Source organism: Hippoglossus stenolepis, chromosome 2, assembly GCF_022539355.2.
Source record: "Hippoglossus stenolepis isolate QCI-W04-F060 chromosome 2, HSTE1.2, whole genome shotgun sequence".
Classification (NCBI taxonomy): Eukaryota; Metazoa; Chordata; class Actinopteri; order Pleuronectiformes; family Pleuronectidae; genus Hippoglossus; species Hippoglossus stenolepis.
Window position 1 is genome coordinate 14,968,223 of NC_061484.1, and position 26,836 is coordinate 14,995,058.

Genomic DNA, 26,836 nt, shown 5'->3' on the forward strand with positions numbered 1-26,836 from the left:
CGGCTGGATGTACATATGTGCTTTAAATCACTGGAGAGGAGAGAATTCCCTGACTTTGCTTCACTTGTTTAAGCCACTATCTCCTGTCTTTTCCAAGTGTGTGTGTGTGTGTGTGTGTGTGTGTCTCTGCCTCTGTGTGTGCTTCAGAGGCGCATCTGGTGGCAGGCCTGTTAGTGCAAAGAGACAGAAGGGTCATCATGGGAGCGCTTGATTGGTTGCCAGTGAAATACTAAGGCTTTGCCAGGAGAGGAAACAGTGCAGTTGTGGCACACACACACACACACACACACACACACACACACACACACACACACACACACACACACACACACACACACACAAAGACAAAGACATACACATACTCTCACACATAAACCAGATCAGACCATTGCAGACTTTCTGAAAAATTTCCCTTAATGTTACCTCAGTGTATTCTGTTGTCAGTCTTCATCTGATCTTCTGTGTTTTCTGGCTCAGATTTTTATACCTGCCTTTTTTAGGTTAACTTCCAGATGAAAAGCACATAACCACCTCTTCGACTCCATAACTCCTTCATCTATATGGTTCTGATTTATTCTAAATCTAATTCTTCCTCAGCTCTCCCCTCTAGGTGCCTTTCCTTGTTTAGGTCTCTGTAGACTGCTCTTATTTCCAGTGACAGTGTCATAGCAATCACTGCTAACGATTGGTGTCAGAAGTGGGATCGGGGTTGTGTTCATGCTTGGAATTTGTCTGACAGTACAATACGCCCCCAGACTCCCGCTAAAGCGGGGGGAGGAAGAAAAAAAATGAAATATATGTCTGCTAAAGACATAAATGGTTCACACATATTCACTCCCACCTGCTTGAGACTTAACTCTTTCACACAGGGAGGGATGGTTTTACACGCCCCCACACTCCCATAGACTTTCACACATCTCCAGCTGGAGAACTGAGGAGGAATCGTATTTAATGCCTTTTTTGATGCGGAGGGGCCACAGAAATAGACTACAAAACAACAGTCTAAAAAAAGTTACAAAATCAAAGCATTATCACATTACTCACTCAGGAAGATTAGAAGAAAACTTGCTGAGGAAAAACGTGTGTGTTGTTTCATCAGTTAAATGCGGTGGTGTGGTGCTACGGGCCTTTAGTTTTTTTTGTGATGGAACATGTGCTTTTGCTTTCGAGTGTGTTTAGACATCGTGTGCGTGAGTGTGTGCGAGCGAAAGATAATAACCATATTTAACATCTTATGACATTCCAATTTCATACATGTCGTCAGAGCAACGCACTGAAAAGCAAGACACTACTGCATTTTTCACAGGTTCTGCTTTGCTCCCTCGCATATTTTCATGTCTCCCACGTTCTTCTCGCCTCCTTCTCTCACTCTCTCTCTCTCCCTCTGTCTGCTCTCTCCGTCCGTCTGCTTGTCTTTCGCACTCAACAGCTGCCGTGTTCATACTGTACAGTGTGCTATTTCTGAATGAAGCCTTCTTCTCATGCAGTCAGCCCGTGAGCTTCACTGAAGCCCAACCACAATTAGCTGACTGTGGCTGTATGGTGGCCATACTCGTAGACAGAGACAGAGACTGGAGTTGGCACCTTAAAGAGAAGAGGAGAATGGAGAAACAGAGATGCGACAGAAAAAAACATACAGTGGCACATTAGAGTTTATAATAGCTACAGATGTGCTTTGGCTCTGAAACAAAGAACAGATTCAGATTGGCTTGTGCTGTTTTTCATCTTTTTTATTTAGAAGACACGGACTCAGGCTATGATTGATTGCTCATGGGAACCGTATAGTGTTATTCTGAATACGTTATTACAGATTAGGGGCAGCAAAACCCCATGATTACGATCAAAATTTGTTAGGTTTCTCTGATCGACTCATTGATTCTGTCGAGAGTGAATGACCAACAACCAAGGATAGGAAGCAATGCACTGCCATCAACCAGTAAAGAAATTAAAACAATCTAATCATAAACTCATGATTGTTCAAGTCCCCTTTAATAAGAATGAAAGAAATAATCTTTTTTTTTTAGTGTAGCCAATTAAATAAGCAGCATTTTATTGATTAAAACCACCTTTCTCTTTTCCTCCCCCTCCCCCCTATTTTTTTTATTTTTTTTTGTTGATCCCATTTTTTTTCGCCAGGACTGTCCTCGCCTGGTTCACTTAAGAAGCCGGGGAAGTTTGATTTCAACGCCCTGACTTCCCAGACGAGGTCCCCCCGCATGGCGTTCACACACCACCCGCTGCCCGTGCTGGCAGGAGTGAGACCAGGTGAGAGCCCTGCCATGAACCCAACAACCCCAACCCCCCCACTTTTATAATCTGAAAAAGAGAGAGAAGGAAAGGGAGTGTCAAACTTGGTCCTAGGTTTGCCATATATTTATTCCTTAAACACGTCCCTGGAAACAAACAAAAAATTCGGCAGTCGAGTGCCCGAATATGAAAATGCTAAACGTACTTGCTGAGAAAACAATACCAAACATTCCAGTGCCACAATTGCAACTGAGAAGCAATATGCCTGCAGAGTTTCACCTGTTCAGTGTTACTGCTATCATCATGGCTTGGCATAAATTTCTCTCTCTCTTTCAGCATCTCTCCATCCAACCATTTTTACCACCATCTCTGTGCCTGTGTTTGTATTAATATCGTCATTGCATGGTACCATTGCTGCATCCATTCTTTTGTGATTGATTTGTCTTACATCTTTACTGCTTTGTGCATTTGTTGGAATGTTCTTTTAGAAGTCAGTTCTTGCATTTTAACTGACAAAACTGTTTATTTTGATGTAATGAACTCAACGGGTTGTATTAACTTACCAGATGGAGCTATCAACTTAGTTTAATTTATGTTATATGAAGACCAAACACTTTATGTCCCGTGCATGAGTGCAGAATTGTATCTCTAAATGGTCAAAACATCTGCTGCACCAAGGAAAAAATACCCAATGACAAACTGTCTGAAGTGGAAATAAATCATCTTTATCATAAAGGCAAGAACAAGACAACAAAGGTATTGGGTTTGTTGCTTTGCCACAGTGTACCTCTATACTTGAATATAGAGCAAATACAGGTATGAGAAGGAGAAAGAAGAAGTAGCAGAGATTCATACAGAATTCGAACCCATGCAGTTGCGGATACAATTCATTGTGTAACCTCCAGTGTTACCAAGTTGTTGTTCCACCAGAGTCACTGAGGACAAGTTGTCCTCATAAGAGTGTTTTGGTCCTATAGAATAACCGACATGGTTCCTCCATCTCCAGTCTGAGAATTCCCAAAGTCTCGAGGATCTCAAGTTTGCCAACAAGTCCCTGTAGGCTGGTCTCACTTTTCAGGAGGAATAAATATGTCCTCCTCGCTCTATCTCTCCTTCTCATTCCATTTGTCTCTCAAAGGGATGGTTTGGTCCACAGCCAAACACGTCCTACCATCTAAAGGTCATTTGGACTCATTGCCCTCCATGTTGAAACGTATTGAATTTTACTTGCGGAGCTCCCAGCAGTATATTTAGAAAATTCAGCACAGGCCGGATCTTGCACCATTAAGCCGTGTTGTTTATCTGCACAGAGCAGTCCTGTCCTGAACCCCCCCTCGAGAACCCAAAACACCAGATTGAATTTTGCTTTTGAGTTGATTTAAAAAAATTTGCTCACCAGTTTTGTTGTGCGAGTTTAAGAGGTGTGAGGGACCAGCTCAGGTTTCTTTGTTCACCGACTAACTTCTCACACTCTTCAAACCGAGTGTGTGGACAGTTGGCTAAGAGGTTTTCATGTAATAGAGAGGCTGTAATGAGACGATGTTTAGAGATTGTGTATGGGTGCATTTCAGCATGTACTCACACACACACACATGCATGCATGTGTAAATTTACACTCTTGCGGAGGACTCTCTGTTCTAAAATGGCTGCCATCCAAATGGAATGTCCCTCGGAGGCCTTGGTTCTATAAAGAGACTGGAGGATGATGGGAAGGAAGGAGAGCGAGAGAGAGATGAAAAGAAAAAGGGGGCTAGACACAGAGAGGGGGAAGACACAGTTAGCAATCACGGCTTGCCTTGGATAGACTGGAGCTGTTGGTTCTTGTTGTATAGGTCTAGTGAGTGCTGGTGTGAGGACTGGATGGTTTATGTCCTGTTTTTGGCTCAGGGCTGATGTGGAGAGCTGCCAGGTTGACAATACTAGTCCGGAGAGTCCGCCATTGTGGCAGCAAGTAGACACACACATACACCAATATTTGTATAGACACATCAAAGCAATAAAGACGTAGCATCACCTTTGTACAGACAGAAAACAAAAACATATAACCAGAACCATTAGACACTGAAAATTCACTCAACTACACGCACATACAAAAACACCAGACCACCAAAAAAGAAAAACTTAAAAGTTTGAACAAACAGACACTTGTGTATGGTGTATACACAAGAGATTGTAGGTGACAGACATAATCACAGATGCTTGTTCGCCAGGCTCCCCTCACCTAGCAGCTTGCCTCTTTAGTTTGGTGAGCCAAATTGCCAAAGCCTTAGAATCTCAGCAGACAGGACAGACATTGGAGCTGTGTGTGTGTGTGTGTGCATGTGTGTGTGTGTATGTTTGGCTGGCTGGCTGGCTGATTAATGTCTCTGGGAGGCGTTTTGTGGTCGGCTGGGAGCGGAGGGTACATTCTCTCTCAAGCTTCAAACTACAAGGCAGAACCACACAGCAAGGATTTGCTGCTGATTGATTACACATCACCGACAAGCAATAAAACAAAAGTGGGAAAAATCCTGTGTGTGTGTGGTTGTGTGTTGGAGGGAGAAATGGACAAGGAGCATTCGGCAGAAAATACTGTAACACACTCTAGCTTGTATGGGACTGTGAACGTGTGTGTGCATTTGTGGCGATGCCAGGCCAGAGAGGTACAGAGAAAGCTAGTGGGCTGATTTATAAAATGATTGAGACCAGATGTTGCCCACTAGCCGAGGATAATGCCAGTCATTTGTAAGCAGAAGCAGCTTCAGTCAGTCACACGAGAATGTCACAGCTATTTTCTGCATTATAACAATAACAGGCCTAAGCAGCAATGTGGTCCCTGATGCCAGCTGTGCCGGTGCTTAGTTAAAACATATGCATGTCTTATATACTGTCATAGGTGTGCATGTTAATGTACTGAATGTCACAGTGTGTGTAGTCTTATATATACCTAATAAGTGTGCTGTATGTGAATGAGCTGAGCCTCATTGAATTTATTCACGCTCTTGGTCTGTCTTACATCTTCTCCTCACTTTTCTCCTCCTCCTCTTCTGATTTCCCTTTTCCCTTTCCGGTTTTTACTTTTTCCTCCCCAGGGAGTCCCCGTGCCTCAGCCTCAGCTCTGCACTTCCCCTCCTCCTCAATCATTCAGCAGTCCAGCCCATACTTCACCCACCCCACCATACGCTACCATCACCACCAGGACCCGCTTAAGGAGTTCGTGCAGTTTGTGTGCACCGACGGCACAGGACAGCCCAGCGCACAGGTAAGTCATCTGTGGGCTCAAAGAAAGAGGACTTGAAAGTGGGACAGTGTGCGATGGAAACTGACATAACAGAAAAGTTAGAATTCAGTGGATTTTTGTGGAATTTACTGAAGAAAAGAACAAATCTGCATCATGATTAGAGAATTACTTCTACATGATTTTATATCTTTTTTATAAACAAGTGCAACAAGGTCAAGTGAGTCTAGAATAGAGAATAGATATTTAGGAGGTGAAGCAACTTTACCAGGGAGGAGGAAAATAGCTTTAGGGAAAATGAATTGACATGAGGAGGCAGCCAGATGTGCTTAAAACATCAATTCAAAACTCAGCTGGACAAAGGAGCCAAAACCATTTTGACTCGTCACATGTTCATATAAGGTAGGAGGCGATCTTACCTGTCAGGTGTGTTCAAGAAGAAAAGGTTTTTAGGCAGATGGGGCTTTAGGGAAGGGAGAGTACCTAGAGGGAAGTAGGCTGCAAACAGAGAGGCCTGTATTGGATTTGTATACAGACCGATATCAGCAGTGTTTGGTGAGTTGGTTATTCAGGACGGAACCTGAAGCAGACTCCTGCTGCTGAAGACTGATGTGTTGTTGTTAACAAGCCACTTTTATTCTCAGTAATGTTCCTTTACTCTCAATTGTGGTGTTGGGGCACATCTCAGCCAGTCTTTTCATTTCCTCTGCACAATACATTTTGGAGGATATATACAGTTATATTACACTAACATACTATGACAAAAAAGTTAGTAAAACACACCAGGTGTCAGATGAAGCTGAGCAAGAAACTGTGCAAGCTAATGAGGCACAGAGGGGAGACCTCCTGGGACACTTTGTTGAGCTGTCATGGGCCTAATTCAGAGAAACACCAGTGCAATGAGGTGCCCCTCTAATAACCCCAATAACAAGCCTGCACTCATCCTTAAAGCTAGAGTTTCCAAACATGGAAACGTAGGCACATTACACAGCTGACTGTCAGCTGGCCTTCTTGGGATATTTCAGAACTTTTTGGACACTTGTAGTAAGATGCTCGGTGCTGGTAAAACTGTAAACCTCTACTGTGGCCTTCTGAGCAACTTTGAAGCCACTTATCAAACCCCTTATTCATTCCCTATTGTCCTTTGTTCTCATCACTCCACCCAGCAAACACACAGTAAAATCTTTAACATATAATACTGCACACTTTCACACACAGAGACCCTTTTTTACATTGCTGATTTTTAAAAGTCTTACATTGCACTATAGCAACGTTCCTTATGACAGCTCAGTATTTCTTTCCCCCCATGTGTGACAATGTTTTTCACTTTTCCTCTTCTTATTTACCTCTCTACTTTTGTCCAGACTGTCTGATATTTTTGTGTTTTTATTTTAAAGCTGTGTGTTTGGGGATCTCTTTTGTCCCTGCATGAAAGAGCGTGTGTGATGGACAACTTTTGTGCATGCTGTTGATTTCTCTAAATATGAGTGTCTTACCCTCACATGGGACTGTGTGTGTGTGTGTGTTCTGGGAGGGGGGGGGGATGTGCGGTGTGTGTGTGTGTGTGTCTGACTCCCTGCTGTGCACTGTATATTCTCGGGGTTTGTCCCTCTCACCCTGTCTGTATGGTCCGTCTGCAGCCTAATGGAGGTGGCCAGAGCAAAATGCCGGGCTCCTTCCTGCTGCCTCCGCCACCCCCGGTGGCACGCCCTGTGCCCCTCCCCATGCCCGACTCTAAAACCATCAGCACGCCCACTGACGGCGGACTCAGCTCACCCGCATCTCCGTGTAAGTCACCCCCCACTCCCACTCCCCTCCACAAAACCCCCATTACTGCCCCCAGTCTCCCCACAGACTTCTTACAGAGGCCAGTCCAAACCAGTGTTAGACTGATTAGCTCTTAGCTGGCGGCTACATCAAGTCTGTTGTGCTAGAACGTATATAGTCATTATAGAAACCTTGGATGTATTTGCAGTGTAGCTACACAATGACAACTGCATAGTTAAGCTGGTTGTCTGCTTCCAGTGAGGATGCAGTCAGTTCAGTCCAACACTCAGCAGCCCTGGAGGCTTCACTACTATTTCATCCATCACCTTATGAACTGTACGCCACAGTACTGTACTGTACTGTACCGGCAAGATCAATTCTGACGAGGCAGAAGCCACGCCTTTGCCAAACCAGAGAACCTCTTTCAAGCTCTTCTTTATCTCTTGCTCTCACTTGCTCTGAACTTCAGTCTCCTTTTCTCTCTTCATATCTTTGCAAGCCTCTTTCCTCCTCCCTCCTCAAAATCTTTTGACTCTCTTTTTCTCTCTTTCTCTGGTGTTGGGTTTCCTGCTAGCACCACGAGAGGCAGTATAGTCTCTCTCCCTTCTTTTTGATGTGTTATGCAGTTTGGGGGGGAGCAGAGCAGTGCAGGGCCCTATGCACGTTGCCTCTGTAGCCGAAAAGCTTTGATCAGTGCAGACTTTGCATGTCTGTGATAGCGGGCAATACAATCTACCCCCTTCTCTCATTTCTTTTTTGCTTTGTTCTTTTCTTTATTTGATATATTCTCATATCCTCCTTTCTTTGTTTCTTTTCCTTTATTTCTCTTTTTTCTTTTTAAAGGGAGCAAAATTAGGGCAGTTGGCGTGGACTCCAAAAAAAACATCATGCCCCACTTTACTCACCCAATCCCCTCGCCGCTTTCACACAAATCTCACAACAATTAAAAATTGAGAACAACAAAAAACATGAAAATCACAGTATAACAAGAACAACCCAGTCTCTCTAAACATGAATGATAAAATATAATCAAACCTGTCTAATTAGCACTATATACTGGGGAAGTGGGAGAGAGGAGTGTCATCAGGGAGTGGTGAGGCTTTGGTTGGTTCCACTGAGACAGGTGCAGTGCGAGAGTCGGGCCACGGGAGAGGCACACCAAAAGGGGGCACTGGACGGAGCAACCTCGGCACCTTCTCCTCCTTTTGTTTTAACTTTTTCTCCTCTTCCTGTCCTCTCAACCTTTCCTCCCCTCCCCCTTCCAACTCTCTCAGATTAACGTGTCACTTTTTTATTTATTTATATCAACATCTATATAAATAAAGATCGCAATTTCCGTCTCTTTTCTCATTCCAGTGACTGTTATCACTGCATTTTTCCCCCCTTTCTAATTTTGTCTCTGATTCTCAAGATATCGTAATTACAGTCATGAGGAAAACACACACACACGCACAAACATGCATATGATACAAGCTCACCCTCACTCATGCATCAGTTTCCAGCCCTTTCACTGTCACTCCCCGACACATCCCCATCCCCTCAACCTCACTCAAGTCATGCACAGCTAAAGTTCGACTACAGCCGCCATGTTGGAGTCCAGTGAGCACAACTGCCCTAAATTTGATCCTGTGGCATCACTGAGTGATGTCACTTTGTAGGCAAGATGCTCCTCGTAGCCTGTTAAATTTAAATAGCGCACTAGTCATGATTAGAGTTCCTCCATTGGTCCACAATAACTGTAAGTCCTCAGTGGTTTTCTATGATTACGATGGCTTTTTACCAAGGAGCACCTGTGAACAATAGCACACTTGTTTGTGGGAAGTAACTTCTTCATGTTAGAGCTAATCATTAGACACTGTACATCTCCTTGTTTACCACTGATTAAATGGCCAAGTGAAGGAAAGTAACAAAGAATCTGCCTGCAACATGAACAAATTCACTCATGTGACTAATAGGTCATCAGTACCCCTGACCCAGTAATTAATTGACAGTGATACACAGACCTGCAGTGAGTTAATATTATAATAAAATATATAGAAAGTCTAGATGAGAGCATCAAAAACTACTATAAGCTCAGTGTGTATGCGTGTGTCTATAAAAGCATGTACACACTTGTCTCTCTCTTTATAGCATACTCCACGCCAGGCTCAACAGCTCCCAACCGGTTTGTCGGCATCGGAACACGGGACAACTTTCTGAATATCCCCCAGCAGACTCAGGTACCCCACCAACCTCCCTCATTTAATTGACATCCACCCATCCTCCTCCTCCTCTGTTTAAATGTCTCCTCTTCTTTGTTCCCCTCATTACTGACTGCAAGCATGACTGCACAGTGCTGTATGCAGATGCAACTCCCCACCACAATGTTAATCCAGACTATTGGGTTCACGGGGTCAAACATGCCATTCAGAGCAACGGCAGTGGTAGAGAGGCAATGCTCAGATAATGTCTCTACATTTAATTATTCAGCTCTCTGCACCAGTGAGCAACTCTATAAATATTTTTTGACTCTTAAAAGTTGAGATGACACAGGAAGCCATCCATAACTGTTACTAACATCAATTAGCCAAATCAGGACTTTAGTAATTTGAGTCCCAACTAAGGTTTGACTTCTGAGGGTTTTTTCCATAATTGTCACACAGTCATCATCAGCAGATACAATTTGCTCAGTTATTTGCTTTTTTGTATCTTATTAGTCTAACTTACCAGGCTCGGTGATAAATAGGTGAAACGCCCCTTTCTTTCCCGACTTCTATGAGGTCTGCTCTAAAGCCAACACTATACCAATGACTTCATGAACTTGAGAGGGTGTAAAGTTGAGGTAGTTGTCCCTCATTGAATTGACACATGGCAGTGGACTAAGTAAAAAAATGAGTTCTTTAAATAAACAGCATTTTCAGATAGACATCCAAAAGAGACATTGTAAATTCTGAGTCGTCTGTTATTGTGATTTGGTCGGACACAAGAGGGTTTTGCGGAAATATTGTTACATTTTTCAAGACCTAGAGTCTGGGAGAGTCTCGTAATTGAAGGCTTCAGGCTGCAGGTTCGGCCCTTTGCTGCGTGTTTTATAAAGGCTATAATAACTAAATCTGTATGAACTCAGATTTAAAAACAATTGAAAAAACAGTGAACTTATTTTTTGTGTTTTTTTAGTTTGGATGTAAGAGATTAAGAATAAAGGTTTCAAATGAGATAGAATTAATTTCAGGTACAGGGTTGATTCATGAGGTGGTGTGGACAATCGCTGCTCCCTCGCATCCTGGGCTTCAAGGAATGTGAGAGTTAATATGAGTGGGGGGGGTGTTGATTCATTAAGACTCATTCATCTTCATGTAAACAGGTTCCAGTTATGCAGAATAAATCAAGGTAATGATCCATTATCAAATCCTGACTAATGAGAACTAAGATAACATTGATTAAATATTTAACAGTCCACATGTAATAGTCCTATTTAGTGGTTCTCCCGTAGACGTTGTCTTAATAAGATACACTAGTTGAACTAGAGTGAAATTAACTGAGTAGCAAAACATCACGAAACACAAAATTCTTACTGCGACACGTCAGCCCGCCCCTGGAAAATGCTAGTAAGTCGACCTTGAGTTGGGATAGTGTTGCCAAACTAATATTTCCAAAGACGTTTACGAGCTTATACCAGTTTTAGAGCCTCTTAAAACTTAAAAAATGTGGAGCTTGTTGGAGTTGACATTGTGCTTGTCCACATGTTACACATTGCCATCAAATAAAAGCTTTATTATAATGGACGGGGTAAAAAATGATGTACCATAGAGCAATTGTCGATCATTCATTTGTAAATGTTCCCACCTACACTGACACAAAGTGTTGCCCATGTATCAAGGCCTTTAGTTTCAGTATTGGTTTACAGTTTCAGCACCACAGTAGTTTCCCTACAGAGAAAAGTAAGCGGTGCCAGTTAGTTTCAGCTCCAGCAGTGTTGATTTATCTCCGCTCGGCCCCACAGTGTGTGCTCGTGCAGCGTGTGAGGCCAGTAGTGCACTACATTGTGGTTTCAGCTTTGGCTGCGCTCTGCCACTGGGCTGCAGTGTCTTGGGCCTCCTCCATCACCAACACAACTTTTCTCATTAGGGGCTAACCGCACCTGCCTGCAGCCAACTCGGCTCTCCTGTCCTCCCCACACATGGAAACAATCTGCATTCCTGCTCCGCACAGCTTTGCGCGGCTGCCACCGCCCCACCACCATGCATCAGCAGCCCACCCTCTCTCCCCTTCTCCCTCTCTCCTCCTGCTGCTCCTTCTAGTATTTTCAAGCTCCCCACCTGCACCACTCTCCCACAGATGTAGCCCTGGCACTGGGTGGACATCTACACACCATCCAAATGTGTGTCAGTGCCTATGCCCACACGCACACACACTCTTCAACTCTGTGCCAGAACTCTTGCCCCCCATTTTCTCCCCTAAAAAACAACAGGGCTTTTACGACAGTGTGCATCTGTTCAGGGCACTTATTATCTCCTGTGATTGCTTATTGAATATTATTGAAAAATGTCACCGTTGAACACATCTGCCGGGTTTACGGCATGCACAGCAAGAACCTGGGCACTGGTATCGACTGCTCCCAGTTAGCTGAGCCTAGTAGGTCAGTAACAGCCTCGGCCAGAGTGAGTAACAGAGGTCTCTGCCTTTCCTGCTGTTCTCTGGCATATGGAGAGGTGCAGACGATGGTCCTGCCAGCCCGCCTCGCCGCCTGCTAGCCAACTAGCCAAGACAGAGGGAGAGAGTCTTCTTAGTGCAGAGAAAAGCTGGACCGAGGAGCTCTCTAGTGGTGAGACCTCAGCTCTGCAGGAGGAGCAAGGGAGATAGGGGAGCGTGTATGAAAAAAGTACAAGGGACTGACAGAAAGGGATGGAAAAAAGCTAGAGGGAGTTAGTCGAAGCTCGCTGCACTCCACAGTCACGTCCCGGCTGTCTGGTTGCCCGCAGCAACCAGACATGATGTCATAGGCAGTTGAACTTGGACTTGGAGGGGGGGTTTGCGAGAGGGGGGGGTCACTTTCCACTGCCAAGGATTACATTGGGAGAGCTGGAGTAGGAGAGGGAGAGGAAAAGACAGAGAGAAGGGGGTTAAGGGAAGTTGGAGCCAGGAGGAGGAGTTAACTACAAACGCTAAAGAATCGTGGGTAGGAAAGCAGGGGGGGGGCAGAGGTGGTAGAGGATAAACTGAGGTTGACGGGGGTTAAAGCTTCCTCTGAGTTTGCTCGAATGAGGGGGACAACAGAGCGTTTGCTGTTGAAGATGGGGTGATTCGCAGGCTCTCCCCGGGGCCGAGGCCTGTGGAATGTCAGACGCAGCCAGAACAGCTCCGCCTGTGCCAAAGCCTCCACTCTGCCCTCTTATCAAACTGAGAAACCGGATCCCGAGAGGAGCTGCCCTCAATAGCTCCACAGTGTAGCCTGAGACCACTAGGACCCGCAGAGCACAGATATATTAGGAGGATCGCTTTACATGTAAACTGGTAGCACATGACAGAGCAGTCGTAGTTTTGTGTTTGCTCACTGCAAAGCCGTTTACACAGATACACAAAAAGTGCCGCTCTCATGCTATTTGTAGGTCTGTAACAACACAAGTGTTTTTATTGGGCGAAAAGCCGGAGTCAGCCCTCCTAAAAGCAGCAAGTAGTCAAGTTGAGGTAGTTATTTCTTCCGACAATGTGTGAGACAGCCGAGTTCAGCAAGTACATGTGGGCAAAAAAGGAGGTGTAGGTGGCCACCTAGTGGATGAAGCATAAACTCTTTGTTAGTGCTTGCACATGTATTCTAGTTGGAGGCCTAAGGAGGAGAAATTATCCAGTAATTCAGATTTTTTTTTGAGACAAAGTTAAATTAGAGGACTGTGTTAAACAATACTTGTGTAGAAGATGTTTTTTTTCTTCTTCTGGTTCCTGTCCTATTAATCAGCATGCACCCAGAGGTGTTGTGTTCTTTGCTGTATTTTCCACTCCAGCAGTTCAAGGCTGGATCTTTTTGTAAATCTGCTGATGTTGTGTAATAACTAATTTCCTTTTTTCTTATTTCCTCCACAGTCCTGGTTCCTCTGACAAGGCCTCTGAATCAACAACTAAAATTGTGTCATGAAAATTGGAAATTTGAGAAACAAACACATCACTGCTGATTTAAGAACAGACTGCTGACACTAAAAAGGTCCTTCTCTCTCGCCAACACGATTCAAAGTACTACTACAGAACCCCGAAAAATAAAACCCCACGCTGTCCCCCAAATCCAACACGATTTGAACAGGAATGTTCGTACCCCTACGTCCAGAAGACTTCAATGACATTGGGTGGGCAGCCTCAGAATGCAAGGAGGAGTAAGAGGAGGAAGATGAGGAACTGTCTCACACACCACGAAATGTCAGAAAAGAAACACAATATGGTAACCTGACATATGACCAATTATACATTTTTGTTACGTTTTTTTTATTTTATTTTTTTATTTTGTTGTCTCCACAATGAAACTCCATGCATTGGCTGGGAGATCCAAACAAGAAAAATTAGTGGTAAATGATGAAGTCAGAGCTGCAAGTTTGAAAAGATTTCCACCCAGATTGCACGGCTCCATTTCTTCGTATTTCTCCACCCCCGTCTCCTCCAGGGCCACACGGTCAACACCCAACTCACATCCCCCTCCCACCTCACCTGGAGCTCAGTGCTGCTCAGGGTCCAGACCTAAACCACAGCCCCACGTGCCTGCGTGCGTCGCCACCACTCTGCCGCTTCATTCGCTCAGCCCTGAGCCTCTTTCATTTCTGATTGGCCAATCATGGTGACACCATCCAATGGTGTGACATATATGCACTAAGTGGCTGGTCTTTGTTTACCTGTCAAATATCAGGGGCGTCCTGCTGTGGGAGAAGTGATAGCCATGAGGCGAGTGCGAGCGAGTGAACACACGACAGACAGTCATAACACTAACTCTACATGTGCTCTTTCGTCCCCTCACCTATGCACTATTAGTTTTTAATAAGGGATGAACAGTATTGCACATCAATGGTCAGATGAGCGATTAGAGAGGTGAATGGAGGCTGGTCGCCGCTGCAGGAACGTGGCTTTGCTGACACTTGAGTCTCGGCCCTGAAACACACAGCACACACACACACACACACACACACACACACACACACACGCAAAGACGCTCTCTCACAGGTACACTTGCTTACAGTACATACAGACCAAATTCTACAGAATAGTCTGTCTCACAACCACTCACAATATCATCTTGTTTTTATTCATACAAGCAGATTTGGATTTGCAGGAATGCACAGCATTAACTTCATATTATCAGCTTTAATTTTGTGTTGTGGATGTTTTCTTTCAAACTTTTTTTTTTTTGACAGATTTGGTTTTGGTTTTGTCTCACTTGGATTGTTTTTAACCTTCTCTGCATGTCAAAATTTATTTTTCTTTAGTTTGCAGTAAGACATTAAGTATCATGCTTGAATTTACAGCTTCACAGATTTCAACTAAACAGTTTCTCAAATCTCTCACGTATGGACAGCACTGTAGCATCAGCTCATCACATGCATCCCTTGCATTGCTTTGCCCGGTTTCCCCCCTTGTCCAGTCACAGGTACACCCAGAGGAAAACACACACACACACACACACATAAAATGCACACTAACACCACCAACAACCTGACATAAACTAATAAAGGGAAGCCTTTATATTTGGTTCTCCAAACTGCCTTTGTTAATGGTTTTTCATTTACTTAAGATTTGTCTTTTTAATTTGAGATATTTTTTTCTATGTAAATGTTCACATTGAAATTTCTCTCGGTATTATTTTCATCATGACACAATCTGACAAAAGCCGACCTCACAAAATAACTGGACTGCCCAGCTGTTGGTTCTGTTTTGCAGGGATAGTAAACAGGGCTGAGACCCCGTTCTCAGCCTCTCTAGTAACATTAGCTCTATGTACTAAAACCTTATATCAAGACTATAACATTATATGAAAGTGCCTCTGTATTCCCTTCATGCAATTAGTAATAAACTTGACTTCAGGTTCTCTTCCCACATATAAGCTAAAGCTACGGGGAATGGTAGCGTTGGTGCATGTGGAAACCATTGGCCTAGAACAGATCTTTATAGAGGACTGCAAACTTTTTTTTGTAAAGACAGAGAGAGATCTTATACATATATATTTATGATATATGCTCCTTTTTAACTTTTACTACATGAGCTTGTTGGCAGTCTAGTTATTTTCTGAACTTTCACCTCCCCCACACAACTTGTTTTCAGTAACATCACCTTACTGTTACCAGTACGAATCGAACGACACACACGCCACCGCCATCTGCAGCGCAGCATCATAATACCTAGATGAACATGTCAAAAATCGACAGTAGGTTTGAAGAAAAAAAAAGTGTTTGTTTTTTGATGGAAAGTATTATTATTGAAAAATATGTGTCGATTGAGCCACGTGCAATGCATTGGGTAGATCATTGTGTTTGTCTGTTAGAGATTTTTAAGAAAGCTAAGAGAAAAGTGAAAAAAAAAAATATTTGTTTCAAGTCCATAAGCTCCGGGACTCTAAACTAGAGGGCCATGAAAAATCCTAGTCTTTGTATGTTGGGGGTATTTGTTTTTATTTCCTTTTGTCTTTTTTTTTTTTTTAATGTTTTATGTGTAATCATTTGTTTATAAAAATGTGGGAGGGCTGAAGGAAAAAAATTCTACACAACTTCAGATAAAAAAAAATCTCTATCATCAAATGAAAACTGGTGCTTTAACACTATAAAGTACATTCAGAATTATTATAAATGAATGGTAATGAACAAAAATAACAGACCATTTAGGAAACAGCATTATTCCTCTCTCTATTTGTATTCTTCTATTTGTATCGAGTGGGGGGAGAGGTTCCTATTCCTTAAGGTTGTGACACAAAAGGCATTTTGGTTCAACCTTTAGAAGTAAAAAACCTAAACTGTCAAGCCCTTGAAACTCTTCAGAAAACGTACCCATGCACTGCCTGAAACTCACCAGCAAAAACTAAAAGTAGTTGAATTCATTTTTTTTCACCCACATTGGCATTAAAAACATGACAAGTTCCTCCCAGTGCTTGAGGGAGATGCTTCACACCCACAAATCTTTTTATCCCCATGATCATCATGATATGTTCCTGAATCCAGACCTGGATAGAAGCTCCGCAGGTTGTGTTAGGACACACACGGTACAAAGACCTTTTGTCTCCTGTACACATCAGCAGAAAATCGGCAAACAAAAAAAACAGTAGCTTAAAAATTGGGCAAAGATATGAGGTCTGAACCATTTCTGAAACGGACAGCAAGGTGAGCCTCTCCCCTGTTCCACCCTCTCCTCTGTAAATGACTCTTATAGTGCTTGTGCTGTAGTGTATAGTTTCCCAGCAGTTAAAGGTTGTCCCTTAAAAGTGCCTTTTGTTCACAGAATCCATTTTGTAATCCAGATCGCCCCTTTTTTTGTCCAAATGGCTCGAGGTAGCAGGATGCCCCTGAGTGCTGCAAGGAGGGAGAAGGTCGTTATCCATTCAGCGCTCACGGGCAACTTTTTCCTCCAGCTCAAAAAGAATCCCCTCCATTGTACCTCCCCTATATCCTTCTTCCTTTTCAAAAGCCTACATATATGTATGTGTATATATATATATATTTATGTATATATATATATATATACACATGTATATATATATACATATAGTACAAAAGGAAACTGGTGTGAATTAGTTCTTTACTTTTTATTGATAAATAATGACAAAAAAAATTGAAAAGGCAAAAAAACTTGTTCTCGTTCAGCTCTTGCTTTTTTCTTTCCCTCTGTCTCCACTGTCTGTTTTCTCTTAGACACTGGAGTCGTCTGTAACTATGTGTCCGTCACCCTCCGTCTCTCTCTCTCTCTTTCTCTCTCCCCCCCTCCCTCCCTCCCTCCCGCCCTCTCCGCTGTTGAAGAGGGCGAAAAAAATATTTGCCGAAAAAAACTTTTGTCTGAGCAGAATGCAGTTAGCTCACATGTTATTCTTGTCTGTATGCTTCACATTGTATTACCATACCCATCTTCTTCAGCTTCTCCATTCAACAGCTAATGTAAGTGAACAAATTACGCTGACGGGCTTTTGGGGGTGTCCCTGGGTGGGTTTGGAAGGGATGACAAGGGTTCAGGGGTTGGGATTGAAGAGGTTTACAGGGAAGACTAACGGGGTCTCGAGGGCTGGATGAACTGCTTTGGGATGTTGGAAAAGGGCTGCTTGGACTAGGATAAGAGTTTGCTCTTTTGCTTTTAGATATTTATTTTTGGCTTTGTTTTATCCCCCTTATTTGTTTCCTTTGAATTTGGATTTCTTTTCACATTTGCTATCAGGGTATGCTGTCATTGAGGCCCTCTTAGAGGACGCCTTGGACTGTAAATGAAAGCTACAAGCACCTTATGACCGGACTTGTCCTGCATGAGGCTAAAAGAGGGGGTGTCGCATTTCCAGGACATATCCCACATCCATTCAAACTTCAGTCACTTCAAGTGAATCATTATCACTAACGGCGGGATTCACACAGTGAAGACCTCGCAGCAGTATTAGCCATTTACAACACATCAACCAGACCAGCTAAAAGGCCAGCATGAACCTGATCCCTCAGATTTCTGAGGATTCGGGGGAAATCCCTCCATTTTTTCCCCTCTGACCACCTCATGCTGGACTGCTCCGTGTCTTTGTTCTGTTGTTTATTTTGTTCTTTATCTTCTTAAGCGTGTAAGGTTAATCGGTGTAATAGGCAGCACCCTAGGCCCCCTGACTCCCAGCTCTTCTATGCCTCTGTCTACACCCTCAGCGCAGCACCACTTCTTTGTGAGAACACCCCCAGAGCTCTAGGTGAAATGCATGTGTTAATTACAGTTTCTTTTCCATAAGAAGAAAAACACAGTTTGAGAAGAGCAGCACCTGATTGAATAAAAAGGATGTTCTTGACTGTACCATCTTGCTGTGCCTTGTCTTTCTTTCTATGGACTTACGCCTACATAAAGAATCAGCTCTGCAACTGGACCATGTTCTGCAAAAATTAAATCATTTAGCAGATATTGGGATATGTAAAGATCTAGTAATGTGGTTCCATAGAAACCAGTGTTGTTTGTCGATCAAACTCTTTGGTCCAGATTTTAATATTTTATCAACTGCTTAGTGGATCATCACCAACTTGTTATGCGTGTGACAGTCACAAGACAAATGCTACTGACTGTGGTGACCCTTTGACTTTTTATCTAGCGCCACCACCAGGCCAACGTTTTCACTCATTTCTCTTACTATGTATACCTCAGGTTTTTGTGCACTCATGGACTTTAAAACAGGTTATATAAATATGATTTTAAAACAATTCAGAAATATTATTTCAATGGCACATAAGTTAAATTCTGGTGTCAGTATGTTTTTTTATGTGTGCACAGTTTAATCCCACAACCATATTTAAACAGTTTGACAATAATAGTTTCACACAGTGGAGCCAGATCAACAACTATATCAGTCAGGCCGAAAAAACAAGATAAAACTTTATTGATCCACACACTGAGGAAATTCAGTTATTTCAGAAGCAGGCAGCTCAGAATAAGGTAGACAAGAGAATATAAATATATTTTAAGTTGAGTATGTATATTATATACACCTTTAACTGTAGTGGTTTGTATAGAAATGTTATAAAGTAAAGAGCAAGACATGATGATGTATTATCTTTAACAAGGGAGAAAAAACAGATAGAGATAAAACAGATGTTTTCAGATCCAATAAACTTTAATGTGTATCACAAAGAAAAACATTGTAGCCCAAATGTGTCAGATGGTAAATTCATGATTTACACACAGTGTGATGTCACAATACTTTATTAAAAGGGGTTGATAGGTACGTAGACAACAATTATCACACATTTTTCATCATTCATATGATTTTTCATGTGAATCGGTTTGTTGTCTGAGTTTAATATTTATTTTTCAATAACACATTGTTTTATAAGCAAACTAGGAAGAAGACAAGTAGAGAAAACAAGTTGCTTTTATTTTGAATGTCCGCGTGTCCGAGCTCCCAGATGACGTAAGTTCCGGTCTGTATTTTGTTGTGTTTTTGTTTGGTTTTCTTCAACAAACAGAAAACGTCAACACGCGACAGCCACGTGGTTGTGTAGGTTCATGCACTTTGTTCTAACGCCCACAGATTCAGCCTCGGCGAGTCGCTTCTTCCCCCGATGACAACAAACACCCAGCTAACTGCTAAGCTACGCTAACGCTGAGACGACAGCCAGTTAGCTTAGCTCCCCGCTGACACAGGAGATAAAGCGTCGGGCTGCTTTTCATGGTGCTCTCAGTTCAATGGGGAACTGTCTGTTTAGCCAGGGAGCGGACGACCTGTCGCTGCTGAACGAGTCGGAGGGAGGCAGTCTGCCCGGGGAGCCTCCGCCGCCCTACGAGGTGAGCAGCCCGGGGCGCAGGTTCAACACACCCCGGGGATTCAAGAGCGCGTCACCTCATTATGTCTTAACACCAATCTCCATAAAGTGTAATCATCATTACATGACATCACATTTCATTCAGCTGACGCTCTTATCCAGAGCGATCATCACTGATGAGGGTGATCACTGACTCTAGACTGTGGAATCTCAGGATCTAGAAAACTACAGGAAGTGACTTTAACGTTGTGATGGGTCAAGACAAAGTGGTAAATTAGTCATGTTAGCTGTTGGAGGTATTGTCACACTGCTGCACAGTCAGTACCTTAATCTGACTGTATTCATAATGCAGACATCACACAAGATACATTATAAAATGTCAAACAACCCTAATCACAGACTAACAACATGGTGTCATCCATCACTACAAGTGGACTGGTCAGTGTCCTGTGATGGATTGTGGTGTTTTCACATTAACACTTAAAAACTGACCAAAGTCACACGATCAGTTTATTATCATTATTAATTATTAGCAGCAGAGATCTAGTGTCTGATTTAAGGCTGCTGCACACTAGAGGATTTTAAAAACGTGGGAGATCACAGACATAATGACAAGATTTAACCAATTTTTCTTATTATCGTCAGACCAGGAATCCTTGTATCCTCCTCTAACAAGAGCTGATTTCATATATGATGCAAGTTTTCTCTGTTCCTTCTTTTTCAGGAGCGCACCCAGCCGGGGCCAGTGTACCATCCCAACCCAGGCGAGAGTCGTCTGGCCAGCCAGCTGACCGAGGAGGAGCAGATCCGCATCGCCCAGCGCATCGGCCTCATCCAGCACCTGCCCAGAGGCATCTTCCACCTGGGCTCCGACCCCTCTGACAAGAAGGTTAAAGAGTGAGTCTTAAACAAAAACATTTGTTTTTTGCTCTTTGTCTTTATTTCCTTCATGTCATTTCCATGTCATTTTGATGGAATATAAAGGATCAGACTCATTTTAGAACCTTTTTTAAATGACATCTTCAATGAAACCTAAACTGCTTAGATTAATAGGTTGTGGTCGCCTCAGCCATTTGAACACTATTAGCTCATAATGCGAAACTGTTGGTGTGTGTGGAATTCAATTTGAAACTCTATGAAATGTTCTGTCCAAACACGGCCGCGCCTGAAAGAAAAATAACCAAGCTCGGCCCAAACCGAACAGGCTTCCTTTTTTTTGTGTCAAAACCAGATCCGAGCCCGATGTTATCCTCAATTACAGGCTAATCTTATTTCAAATTTTTTCTTCGAACCTAATTAAGGGGTTTGATGTAAAACAAAAAAAAGAAGCAGTTTTGTTTTGTATTTCTTGTTTTTTCCGAACAAAACCATATCAAACAGTGACCTCAAAACATAGATATGTACCAAAACTTGATTTGTGTGTTTTGGTACATAAAGTCGTACATGTTGTCTTTATGTTTTGAGATGAAAAAGATTGATAACAAGTTTCTCTCTCCTGCAGGTGCGTGATCTGCATGTTGGATTTTGAGTATGCCGATCCCATCCGGTTCTTGCCCTGCCTTCACGTCTACCACGTGGACTGCATTGATCCCTGGCTGATGCGCTCCTTCACCTGCCCCTCCTGCATGGAGCCGGTAGACGCAGCCCTGCTGTCCTCATATGAAACCAACTGAGCGGCCCCCTTGTGGCTGCTCCTGCCTAAAAGTAACTGCACCTTTTATTAGCCAAAACTGTCCTGTAGCTGTTCAGACAGGTTGCCAAGGCGATGTGGCATTATGCAGATGTGTGAAGGGCGTGTTAGGATGCAGTCAGATGGGGAAAACTGTGCCCTGCAGATCATTGCATAGGTCTGACTCTTTGCCTTTAAAAGTCGGCCAAAGTGCCAAATCAAGCTAGATGAACAATATGAAAAGCTGTAACAGTAGCAAAACGTTAATGCAAAGTAACTTCACTTTTTTATGACTGTCAATGCATTTTTAATCGGTGGATTCTTATTTTAATTAAATATACATCACCAATGTCATTGACTTCCCCCTTTCAAGACATAAAGTGCAATATGTTCTATCAAAGGAGAGAATGCAGGATGTTTGTCTCACACCAGAATACGAATGAGAAGATGACTGGGAGTAAATGAAAACATGAATGGAAGTTAATGTGATTTTCAAATGTACCCATGGCCTTGAATGTAACTGAACACACAGGCCTCTCTACTGGAATGTAATCAGAAAAAAAACATACAAAAAGTTTCTCTGAACAAAGATATGTTAAGATAAATCATCCATGAGCATCAGCATTTCAGCTTTTGAACTTGTTGTCTCAGTATAACTGTAGCTTTGACTTTGATGCTGCTTTTATAGATGTGAATCTGTTTTGTTTGTTTTTTCCACAATGTGGATCCTGTCCCTTGTGCTTTGCCTCGGGTTTGTGCTTTTTGTTTTGTTATAAAAAAAAAACGTTAGTTTTCATAGTTTACTGTCAGTGACATTTGCAAAGACTCGATATGCTGTGCAGTCCCTCTCAAAGCATCTTGGGATACCCCTCATCCGCCATAGATTTTGTGTGTGTGTGCGTGTGCGTGTGCGCGTGTTTTTTAAGGGGATGTGGGTAGAGATCGGTGGCATGTCAAGGTTTCTTTATGAATTTCAATGGCAGTTATATATATGTTGAAGTTACCAATTTTTTTCTGGTTTGAAGCTGCTGGATTTAGTTTTGTGTCGATGGCCTTCTTACAGCAGGTGATGCATTTTCAGAGCTCCCGGCTCCCGTATCTATCGGTATCAGACGTGTGTCCTCTCTCTGATACTAACTGCGTAAGGTAAAGCACAAACTAGTGAGCTGGTGAGAGAGAAAGACAGGGATGTATCCTGAATGTGAACCTTTATTTTTAAAGTTTTAGACAGTCAAAGTGACAATAAGGGGATATGTCTGATTTCCTCAGGCTGCTGTGCCTTTGAAGGTGGAGCTAAGCTAATTCCAGTGAAGTACAATCATTTCTGACATGACTGGTTTTTCATTCCTCAGTCTGGAGACAGATACCAGCACTGCACTGATTAACATCACTGTCAAACAGGTCGAGGGGGAAGCCACAAGTTGTGTCTGGCTGCCGTTAACAATCATTTTTGTGTTTTAATTTATAATGTGTGCTACCAGCTCACAGGTTTTAGGGAAAACATGATCAAAGTGGAAACCAAACTTTTACACAAGGACAACGTGCTGTTTCTTAAATATGTATTAAAGAGGAAAAGGTCACTGAGGAGAAAGAGAATGGTTTCTTTTTATTTGGCCAAATCATATTTTCTTTTTACCTTATTCGAATGCCAGCATGCATTGATTGTGACACAACATAATCACACAACATGTGGAACACTGTGTAGTGACTCCAGCTACCACAGGTGATCAAGATTAGGGCTGTGACTTACCATTCCCAACCTATTGTACCATTTTACTGTACAGTAAGAACTGGACAAAACTGTATTTACAGATCAATCCTGGATATAATGTTGTATTTGACTCCATGGGTAATAAAGCTTATCCTAATACTGACATGTTCTCCTCGGAGTTACACTATGCCACTATCACATATGTACTAAACATTTTTCTGTCTTCAATTTGTCACCGAGTGGATTGACAACATGAATCTACATTTGATTTTATTATCAATTGTCTAATTTATCACAACGAAAATGAGTGAAAGAAAGGGTACTTACGAAATGAACCATAAATAATAACTAGAATAGCACTCAGTAGAGGCCATACCACTGCCAAGGTCCAACAGTCCCCTTAAATTCAATACAATTTCACACACTTACATTTGTCAGTTCCCTAAATGTGCCTGATTTTCCCATAAGTTATTCCGTTGGAAAATGTTGAAAAACCCTTTAATCTCGTAACGTTAAACAAAATGAAAAAAATCCTGGATCAAGATGTAATGGGTTCTTCTCTGACACGTACCACATCCTTCCACCAAGGTTTGTGGAAATCCATTCAGTCGTTTTTGTCCAAACTTGCTAACTAACAAACCAACCAACAGGCAGGGGTGAAAGCACTTCTTTGGCCGAGGTAAGAATCATTAGCACCAGTGCTCATTTCATTAAGTGCCAACCTGAAGAAAAGAGGGTTTAAGTAAGTGCGTGTGTATTTCTGTAATTGTGTGACCTCATGAACAGGGACCAATACATGACCAAGGGCCAGATGAGCAGCCGGCACATAACCGGATGCAAAAATATTAGAAATGTCAAACCAGCTGGAGGAGGAACATCAGCTCTATGAAACCCATCTGACGAAGCACAGACACCCACAGGATTTTCTTTCAACAAAATATTTTATTAAAAAAATCACATTTACAGTATTAAGGTAATACATGTTTAACACATACTTTGTAAGTGTTGCAGAGAAAGACAATGTACATAATTTAATTCTCTGTTTAAATTAAAAAAATATTGTACAGTATTTTGACAAAAAATCAGAACAGCAACAGACCAGTGCAAAGTGTTGGTAGGATTGTGTATTGTCTCTAAAAAGCGTAGACTCCCATACTGACAGTAGCCAGAGCCACAAAGAGTCCCAGCACAAGCCTCAGCAGAGGGGAGATGTTCGTGATGGTCGTCACTGGTTTGGAGGGTGTGGAACTGTTCTGCTGCTGGTTCCCAGTGACACTCAGAAGCTTCTGTAAATCATCAAATACCTGGAAAAGAAGAGCAAGAGGGTCGGTCAGCTGCTTGTTACTTCAACTGCCAGGACAAAGGTTCACTTGTAAAGGTGACGTTTCTGCTTTCGGTTTACTCGCTCTGCTTTAACCATCATTTGCCCTCACCTGAATGTTCAACTCGAAGGATCTGACAGCCTCCTCCAGCACGCCGCTCCTCTGCTCCTCCGTGAACTCCACGCTGTTCATCCGGCTGCGGTAGAGCTGCTTGAACCGGTTGGGGCTGGAGACTCCGGGGAAGGTAAAGAACGACAGACCCTCCTTGCTCTTCAGCCCCATGGACTTCTGGGCGATTCGACCCAGGACCTGTCCGCCAGACAGGTCTCCGAGGTACCGGGTGTAAGCGTGGGCCAGTAGAAATTCAGGGTTTTCTTGACCAATCTGAAAAAAGGGAATACAAGTATTATTTATATTATCAACCAGCAGACAAGAGGGGTATCTAACCCCCCAAGGAGGTTCTGTTTTCATCCGTGTTTGTTTTTTGTTAAGATAATGCAAAAACTATACTGGACGAAAATAATTCATGGATCTTGATGAAAAAAGGCAGGCACATTTAGGAGACTGATATTTACAAGTTTTGGGAATGTGGTGCAGAGTCAAGTTAATATCTGAATCTAGTGAATTTAAATGTGGTTTCATTGAGGTGGAGACTTTTTTCATTTTTTTTTTTTTAGGTCTATGGTAACAAATAGCGCCAGAAATCTGTAACTACCATGAATGTGTCGCTGAGAAACACAACGTGGCCTTAACTGTAAGGCTTGTTTTAACATAAGGGGGCTGTTTGGCCTTGTCGGAGGTTCTATGTGCTCCACTGAGTGCCATTCTAGTTTAAATATGAATTAAAGAAGTGTGTGTAACATGACACAGTGAAACATACCTGTCGGAGTCTGTGGCAGTATCTTTTGGTGGCTGCAGGTACAACAATCTTTTCTCTCCAGTCCTGGCCGTAGAAGAATTCCAGGTCTTTCTCGATGGACTCCAGCCTGGCCAGTTCTGTGGGGAAGTAAATTGGTGCGACACCAGGGTGGTTGCAGTTCCTGTCCATTTCTTCCTCCAGCGCCCGGTAGATTTCGTACAGCGAGCACAGAAGGAGCTGAAGAGGAGACGGAGGAAGAGATTTGGTGTCAGGTCAGTATGAAAAAGTGAAGTGACCATAACATTCGAGCTGCACTGCTGTGTGTTACCTTATATTGTGCAAGGCTGACTTGTCCTCTCTGGAAGCTCAGCATCATCTGTGTGCTTTCTGCCCTGATGTGACTCTCCCTGGTCACCTCTTTGATTTGTTCAGACAAATCCCTGCAAGAGAAGATGAATCACATTCAATACAGAGAGCTCCAATGTGAAATCGAAATAAAAAACAGGTTCATTATGACCACAGGAATGATTCAATCTGTTTTGTTATGGTTTGGTTACGATTGACAAAAGATAGATACGATTAAGTGAGGTGCAGCGACAGTATTTGAATGTTTGAATTACATCCCTGTACGCTTCGTACAACTGATAAACTGTACAGAGTCTGCACGTGCTGTTCTAGAGACCTGGATTTGGATGTTGCAGGACAGTTGATCAATGTAAATATGATCAACAAATTCTAATGAAATCATTAAAACTAAATCCAGTTTGAACACTCAGGATGTCGCAGATTGATAATAATTTTTTTTTTTTACAACATCTGTTCATTGTACCTGTCCGTCAACTCTTCTGCCTCTGTCTTCTTCTCTGTCTCCATTGTGGCCCTGAAAAAAATAAAAATGTTTTTATAGAACAAAAACCGTCTCCTGCAATGATCATCAACACAATGCAGTAATTGAAGAGGTTTGAAACATCAACACGAGGTTGTAAGATTCAGAGTAGGTCAAAAGCAGCAAAGTAAATGTTGTGTTTTACTCACCAGTAAGTTTGACGTCCTGTAGGTTTGGTAGTTTGGGTCCACAGTGATCCACTGTTCTCTCTCAGGATGTTCTGCTCTGTGTGCCTGCTGTACAGTCCTGTCCCTGTTTTATAGCAGCCCTGCTCTGTCTCCTCCCTCCAGCAGCAGAATGAAAACAGGAACTCAAGTGACACAAACCACAGCTAAACATGATCTGGCAAGTTCAGCTGTAAGAGTAGGAGGGACTGAGATTTAACATGATGCAGCAACTCTGAGCAGAGCTTGGGGGGGGGAAGTGGCCGAGGAGGAGCAACACAGGACTCGAAGCATGAGTCAGGAAGTTTGAGTTGTGTGGGAGGGAAGAGGGCTAAACATGACAGAGCAGCTTTGGAATTCCAACCACAGGAGAGGAGGCCCCAGCTGTAAACATGACTGTGTGTTCCTGAGAAAGGAGGGAGGGAGTGCTGAAACATTGACTCAGAGAAAAACAAACGATCTGAGCCAGGAGCACACAACAGCAGTTTGCACTTCATGAGGAACATGTTTATTCACATTACTAGATCACTGATCAGACCCAAAAAGTCCAGGAAGTGAGACTGAGA

The 26,836-nt window shown here is 42.8% G+C and overlaps 3 protein-coding genes across 12 annotated transcripts in view; 2 read left to right on the forward strand and 1 right to left on the reverse strand.

The window, feature by feature from the left end:
* LOC118115488 (nuclear factor 1 X-type) overlaps positions 1 to 18,202 on the forward strand; it is a 110,391-nt gene extending 92,189 nt beyond the window's left edge. For 5 of the 10 annotated variants that reach the window (XM_035166669.2, XM_035166685.2, XM_035166692.2 and 2 more), the window contains 5 exons: positions 2,137 to 2,265; positions 5,319 to 5,488; positions 7,105 to 7,252; positions 9,362 to 9,450; positions 13,292 to 18,202. In XM_035166669.2, coding sequence (XP_035022560.1) covers positions 2,137 to 2,265; positions 5,319 to 5,488; positions 7,105 to 7,252; positions 9,362 to 9,450; positions 13,292 to 13,306 — 551 coding nt within the window. In that variant the 3' untranslated portion in view covers positions 13,307 to 18,202. The remainder of the gene's footprint in view (positions 1 to 2,136; positions 2,266 to 5,318; positions 5,489 to 7,104; positions 7,253 to 9,361; positions 9,451 to 13,291) is intronic. The other 5 variants (XM_035166747.2, XM_047341853.1, XM_047341852.1 and 2 more) reach the window with 4 other exon arrangements.
* Positions 18,203 to 19,313: 1,111 nt separating this feature from the next.
* Positions 19,314 to 23,202, forward strand: rnf11a (ring finger protein 11a). Its single transcript, XM_035166759.1, has 3 exons — positions 19,314 to 19,681; positions 20,384 to 20,556; positions 21,161 to 23,202. The coding sequence occupies exons 1-3, from the start codon at positions 19,583 to 19,585 to the stop codon at positions 21,330 to 21,332; spliced, it is 444 nt and encodes a 147-aa protein (XP_035022650.1). The 5' UTR covers positions 19,314 to 19,582; the 3' UTR covers positions 21,333 to 23,202.
* Positions 23,203 to 23,961: 759 nt separating this feature from the next.
* Positions 23,962 to 26,415, reverse strand: LOC118101050 (heme oxygenase). The gene is made up of 6 exons (XM_035146684.2): positions 26,256 to 26,415; positions 26,050 to 26,100; positions 25,549 to 25,660; positions 25,242 to 25,457; positions 24,473 to 24,745; positions 23,962 to 24,343 (listed from the first exon to the last, which is right to left on the reverse strand). Exons 2-6 carry the CDS (start codon positions 26,091 to 26,093, stop codon positions 24,173 to 24,175), a joined length of 816 nt encoding a protein of 271 aa, XP_035002575.2. The 5' UTR covers positions 26,094 to 26,100; positions 26,256 to 26,415; the 3' UTR covers positions 23,962 to 24,172.
* Positions 26,416 to 26,836: the final 421 nt, after the last annotated feature.

Coding starts and splice junctions, on each gene's coding strand:
- rnf11a (XM_035166759.1), top strand. CDS start 19,583: ATGGGGAACTGTCTGTTTAGCCAGGGAGCGGACGACCTGTCGCTGCTG. Junction 19,682..20,383: donor AGCCTCCGCCGCCCTACGAG/GTGAGCAGCCCG, acceptor CTTCTTTTTCAG/GAGCGCACCCAGCCGGGGCC. Junction 20,557..21,160: donor TCTGACAAGAAGGTTAAAGA/GTGAGTCTTAAA, acceptor TCTCTCCTGCAG/GTGCGTGATCTGCATGTTGG.
- LOC118101050 (XM_035146684.2), bottom strand. CDS start 26,093: ATGGAGACAGAGAAGAAGACAGAGGCAGAAGAGTTGACGGACAG. Junction 25,661..26,049: donor GCAGAAGAGTTGACGGACAG/GTACAATGAACA, acceptor CTTCTCTTGCAG/GGATTTGTCTGAACAAATCA. Junction 24,344..24,472: donor CCTTCGAGTTGAACATTCAG/GTGAGGGCAAAT, acceptor CTTCTTTTCCAG/GTATTTGATGATTTACAGAA.